This window comes from Schistocerca americana, chromosome 11 (assembly GCF_021461395.2).
Source record: "Schistocerca americana isolate TAMUIC-IGC-003095 chromosome 11, iqSchAmer2.1, whole genome shotgun sequence".
NCBI classification, from domain to species: Eukaryota; Metazoa; Arthropoda; class Insecta; order Orthoptera; family Acrididae; genus Schistocerca; species Schistocerca americana.
The window spans coordinates 164,802,344-164,808,348 of record NC_060129.1 but is presented as its reverse complement, the minus strand read 5'-3'; the positions used below and the strand labels follow the sequence as shown (position 1 = coordinate 164,808,348).

The 6,005-nt window shown below is 34.1% G+C and overlaps 1 protein-coding gene across 1 annotated transcript in view; it reads right to left on the bottom strand.

The window, feature by feature from the left end:
- The window catches only part of LOC124553747, a 167,090-nt gene that overhangs the window by 3,542 nt on the left and 157,543 nt on the right, over positions 1-6,005 (bottom strand). Inside the window, exon 7 of the mRNA XM_047127682.1 lies at positions 5,215-5,390. Coding sequence (XP_046983638.1) covers positions 5,387-5,390 — 4 coding nt within the window. The 3' untranslated portion in view covers positions 5,215-5,386. The remainder of the gene's footprint in view (positions 1-5,214; positions 5,391-6,005) is intronic.

Genomic DNA, 6,005 nt, shown 5'->3' with positions numbered 1-6,005 from the left:
GTTAATTATGCTCAAAGTTAAAGTGTGACTTGGTGAACATCACTCTGGTCAACACACTTAATATCATTGACCGACATAGGTCAATATGTACTTAAAGAACTAGTCTAAATTATGGGAGGATGATGGGAAATGGTTAAATTATTATGTGATTTGGCGAGCAACACTCCAAGGACACCTTTAAACATCATTGAGTATGATCAATTCAAACTGATCGAGCTAGTCTGAACCAAAACTTCGTATCCAGAAGATTGTGGCAAGGTGACGTTACCCTCTCATGATACTTATATGGATATGACTGCCATTAATTAAGTTAATAAAAAGTTCTGTATGACTAGGTGATAGCACCTTTGCTGTCATATATACATAGTATTGACCACAATCGGTCATATTGAAGGATTATGTGGTAACACCTATGTTCTGTAAAGGGGTAGTGACTTGGTGATCATCATTCCGGTTACTACATGTATATGCTATTGACCGACGAAGTTATTATCCACTAATTAAATCAAGTGTTGAAACCATTCTTAACTCTAGAACGTGCAAACCGAATATTGGTTGACCATCTGTGGCCTGTTGAAGGTGTTCAATATGCCAAGTATTAACCATTCACGCTGTTACCCTATATAATAATGAACTATTAACTAGGTAACTGAATATTCCTATATAACTAATAGACAACTTCATAGATGGGTCCAAAAATTTTTGCGGTGTCAAAGTGATATACCTATCTATTCAACCTATGAGAGTACAGACATATGTTGGCACCTGTAAAGCATATCCCACATTAACATTACAGCGGATGAAATAATGGTTGTAAACCTTCAAAGAAGCTTCTATTTCACAGCTGCAGCTGGTTGGTAAGAAGGTTGTTTTTGTCATGTAGTAAATGTTTATAAAATTTGCATTCCCTCTAACATATCTAACCTTGCACCTTTTACTTCACTATGCAAGAGATGAGTATCGTGGGGGAGGGGGGTTGGGTGCATGAGCCCATTGCACTAAATGTTTGGCAAATGTCGAACCACATGTGCAGTCTCTAGTTTTAGTCGAAATATGCTCCTTGTACCTTATTAATAAGACTCTTCCTGTTTAGCCAATATAAAATTTCGGACATTTGCTACAAGTGATCTTGTATACTCTAGATAATGAAAATTTACCTTTAGGCTTTTTTAAAACTATGAATCAGATTCTTCTGAAGACCATTATTAGTAGAAAAAACTGTCTTAAATCCCTGGTTTTCCAAAAGACGCCCGATTTTATACAAAACCTTGCCTATATAGGTATTATGGCAGATGGAGTAACATCTGGCGCAGTGCCTAACATAGAAGCTGTCTTTGTTCTGTTATTGTTTACTTTCTTATTGAAGATATTTAATGTAGGATTCATAATTTTTAAGTCTGAAACAAAAAATTTTGGTTTGAAAATTCATCTTTGTTACATTTAGTAATTACATTGGCAGTAAAAAAATGTAATGTTTGAGAGTTATAATCATTTTCACTAACAATGATAAGAGTATTACCTTTATCTGCCTTAACTATGATTGCTTTGTTAGGTATCAGTATTAGTCAGCAAACTATGTTTTCACAAATTGCTTCACCATATATACATAACTTCTTCCCTAGATTAGCTAATTAACTATTATTATTTTCCCTCCTGCAGAAACAGCTCTTTTAACCAAAGGTCTAAAATACAATTTAACTCTAGAACTGAATAGTGCAAACATTAAATGTGTAACTGCCGATGTGAAAGTTGCTGCAAAGTATTCACAGCTTAACAATACTGAAATTTGTGATATTGCGCTTAAAATAAAAAAATATTATTGCAAAAGCTACAGAGAAAAATAAAAGTAACAATGAATGAAAAGTTATTAAGGAGATCAAGCAAAAACTAATAACAAACAAAACGGTCATAATTAAGGTAGGTGAAGGTGAAAATGATTACATCTCTAAAATATTTAAATTTTTTACCACCAATGTAATTACTGAAGTTAAAAAGGATTCAAATACAAAATTTCAAATCAAAATTAAAAAATTAATTCAAGAGACTAATTTTTGGTTTTGGCCTAGACCGAAAGCAACCTTTAAAGTTATTAATCCCACATTACTTAGGCTGAGCAAATTTACCAATCTGCAAAAATGTAAACCATACTAACTGTCCCATTTATAATTTAAATAAGAAAGTCAATGACTTCTTAGAAGATCTTTACATTTATGAAAGAAATTACAGTATTAAAAACAGTTATGAATGAACTAAATAAATTTTTGGCATAGTAATTTCAGATAATGGCAAATTTGCATCTCTAGATGTCACCAATCTTTATACCAACATACCTATTCAAGAGACTATCGCCATCATTAAAGATAGCTTACCAATCATAAAACTATGAGCACTGAAGAGATAGCTGATTTCATTTAACTACTATGAGGGCAAGTGAAATGGAAACCTTAAATTTGTAATAACAAATCGAAATTTCGCACCGTTATCATGTAAGTTGGTAAGCATGCTACAAACAGCATGCAGAACGGACTGTAGGTGGCATCATAGTGCAGATGCACACATACTGTTGCAGTATCAGTATGAAGATGGCTGCCCCACTTGCGACTTGCACCAGGAAAGAACAGTACTCCGTTATTCAGTTTTTGTGTAGTGAAGGTGTGAAACCTATTTAAATTCATCAACAAATGAAGGTTCAGTACGGTGATGCATGTTTGTCATAGCAGCAAGTCTATGAATGGAGTAGAAAATTCGCAAATGGTGTGACTTCAGTGGATGACGCTCCTTGTCTAGGTCAGGCACAACGAGTTGTGACTCTACAGAACATTGCAGCAGTTGAAGCCATAGTGAAGGAGAACAGCCGAGTGACACTGAATGATTGCAGCATGTTTACAGATTAGTCATGGGTCAGCACACCACAATGTGCATGATGTGCTCCAGTTTCACAAAGTGTCTGCAAGATGGGTGCCATGGCAGCTGACTCCTGAAATGAGAGAATGACGTGTTGATGCTTGTAAAGAACTTCTTTGGCACTTTGAATGAGAAGGTGATGGCTTCCTTGCAAGAATCATTACTGGGGACGAAACCTGGGTTCACTTCCAACAACTGGAAATGAAGAGAGTGAGCAAGGAATGGCGCCATTCCTAATCACCAAAACCAAAGAAGTTTTGAACAGAACCATCAGCAGGGAAGGTTATGCTGACTCTCTTTTGGGACAAAAAAGGTGTCAGTTTGGAGAATTACATGCATAGAGGGATCACTGTCACCAATGCATCACACACAGTCCTCCTAAAAAACATCTGTGGCCTGCAATGAAATTAAAGCGACATGGATTGCTGTCAGCAGGTATCCTTTTGCAACATTACAATACAAGGCCCCACACTGCCCTTACAACAGTTGCAACAATCACAGACCTGCATTTTGAGTGTCTTCCTCATCCACCATACTCAGCAAACCTTGCCCCAAGTGATTTCCATATGTTTGGACCACTCAAAGATGCAGTGGAAGGAAAGAAGTTCCGTTCTGATGAAGAGGTATGCCATGCAGTGCATGAGTGGTTGCGCGGACTACCAAAAGATTTTTTTTTTCTAAAGGAATTTATGCACTTTGTAAGCACTGGAGGACTTGCATTGAGTGTGGGGGAGATTATGTTGAAAAGTGATACAGCTTTGTACCACTTCTGCACAATAAATAATATTTAAAAAATATTTAATGTTTTCATTTGACTCACCCTTGCAGAAACTACTCTTGCTTTTAATTATTTTTCATTTAATAATAGAATCTCTATTCAGAAGGATGGTCTTACTATAGGGAATTCACTTGGCAGTCCTTTAGCAGATATCCCCCTAAATTAAGTTGAACTGAAATCTTTCAGAAACAATCCTGAAATAACCAATAAACTTATTTATTATAAAAGATATGTCAATGACATTGTGTTATTACATAAAGACTCAAAGGAAGAAATTGATCTTCTCACTGCCAGCTTAAATAATGTACATCCTAAACTGTCTTTCACATTATAGCATGAAGACAGAAGTCCAACATCCACAGATATAATAATTAATGCTGCTTCATGTCATCCTACTAAACAGAAAAAATATGCCACTTCATCTCATCCTACTGAATATAAAAAATGAGGTCTTCAAAACAATCATACGAAGGTTATTAGAATTACCTCTTCAAACTAATGCAGCACAAAGAGAAATTTCTACTCTGCAAAAATTTAAGTTACCAATAACTTCAGTGCTAGTCAAGTGGACTTTTTACATCTAAAATTATGATGAACAAATTGCATTGTTACAAATTCCAATAGGAGCTTTACTAAAATTATTTTCATGGGTCTTATTTCAGGCAAACTAAAGAAATTATTTAAAAAAAAACTTATCTAACAATAGCCTTCATAACTAAGAACCTACTACAAAGGAAATGAAAAAACATACATTTCGTGACTCTAATAAATATCAAAATTCTGGCATCAACAAAATACAGTGCAACAACTCCAATAAATAATATTAGACAAACTGGCCACACCATTTAAATACATTTTGAAGAGCATATTACTGGTATTGCATATACCAAATCCTTGTTTGGATGGCTTCTTGATGAACATAATTGCTCTGAAGGTTGGATTTGCTGCAACATGTAAATTTTACAGAATGCATCTAAAGGGCTACTTCTTAATATGTTAGAAGAAATTCATGTTATGAAAACAAACCCTTGTCTGTTATAAATAAGCAGTTAGACTTCAAAGACAAACATTTCTTTGAACTTTTTGGTGATCTGCTGTAGAATGCTTAATCTGACATCCTGATTTTATAACTGTACAAACCTGTTTTACATCCTTCTCCACATTCTTTTTATTGTGAAATATATTACTGTGCTTTTTCATTATTTTACTTATGTATACTGGCTCATGACAGTTCTTCTTTAAATTCAATTTTTTCCCTTACATCTTCATACACTGTTACTCCAATGGCAAATAATTGGTGTTTTAGGCTACCCATAGCACATTTTTAACTTGCATTTATTCTCCAAGGAATCATTTTAATTTATTTCTTTTTGACATTACTGAATGTCACTAGTTCATTTTGCATGGATTTTTCCTATAATACTGCTAGCCTCTCATATCATATCTGTTACTATTTGCTGTAATATTATGATGTGGGCATTACTTACTTATATCTAGGACTGCATTTATTGAACATGATCTACTTCATTTACCAGTATTTGTGGTTGCTTCAATAGAAACTGCCCAAGATCAGTGTCTTCCATCTCCATGGTAAACAACTGCCCAGTACATCTATGGTAGGTCATCTGCTGGACATCACATATTGATAATCATAGCCACCTCTTTGAAAATCATCCTGATGCTATATCTTTGGTTCAGCCTTCATCATCTTCAAAGAAACCAACAATATTGAAATTATTTTCCAGGTTGCCTATGGTAGACACGCTACACACAAAGAATGTAGTGTTTATTTTTTAAAACAAACACACCACCATTTGACTGTATTGTAGTTTATTTAATTATAACTCAGATTTAAACCTTTTATGCCATTTTCATGTGATTAGGTTTATGTCATTAATATATATTGCAGGATATCAAGCTCAAAATTGGCCACAAAATAAGAAAAATATTTTCTTCCCACAAAACGCCAGATGTAAAATCACTATCTTGTAAAAACATCAGAAAATAATAGTAGGAGCATGCCACACTTAATAAAAACAAAGTCAACCTGTTTTTATTAAATAATATTAATTGGGTCATAACTAAATAAAATAACAACAGTCAAAAGGTGGTGCATTCATTCAAAAATTATTATATGACTGCTGTCCAGCACAATCAAAAACTGTCTGATGTTTATTTGTTTGCTTCTAAAGCTTTTAGTATATTTATTTGACAATAGTTGTGTTAACAAACTGTTTCATTTTTCATGGAGGTGTGTTGTTCCATCTATGCTACTAAATGAAAGGCAATATGTTTATTGATATATGTGATTTGCTTCTTTGAC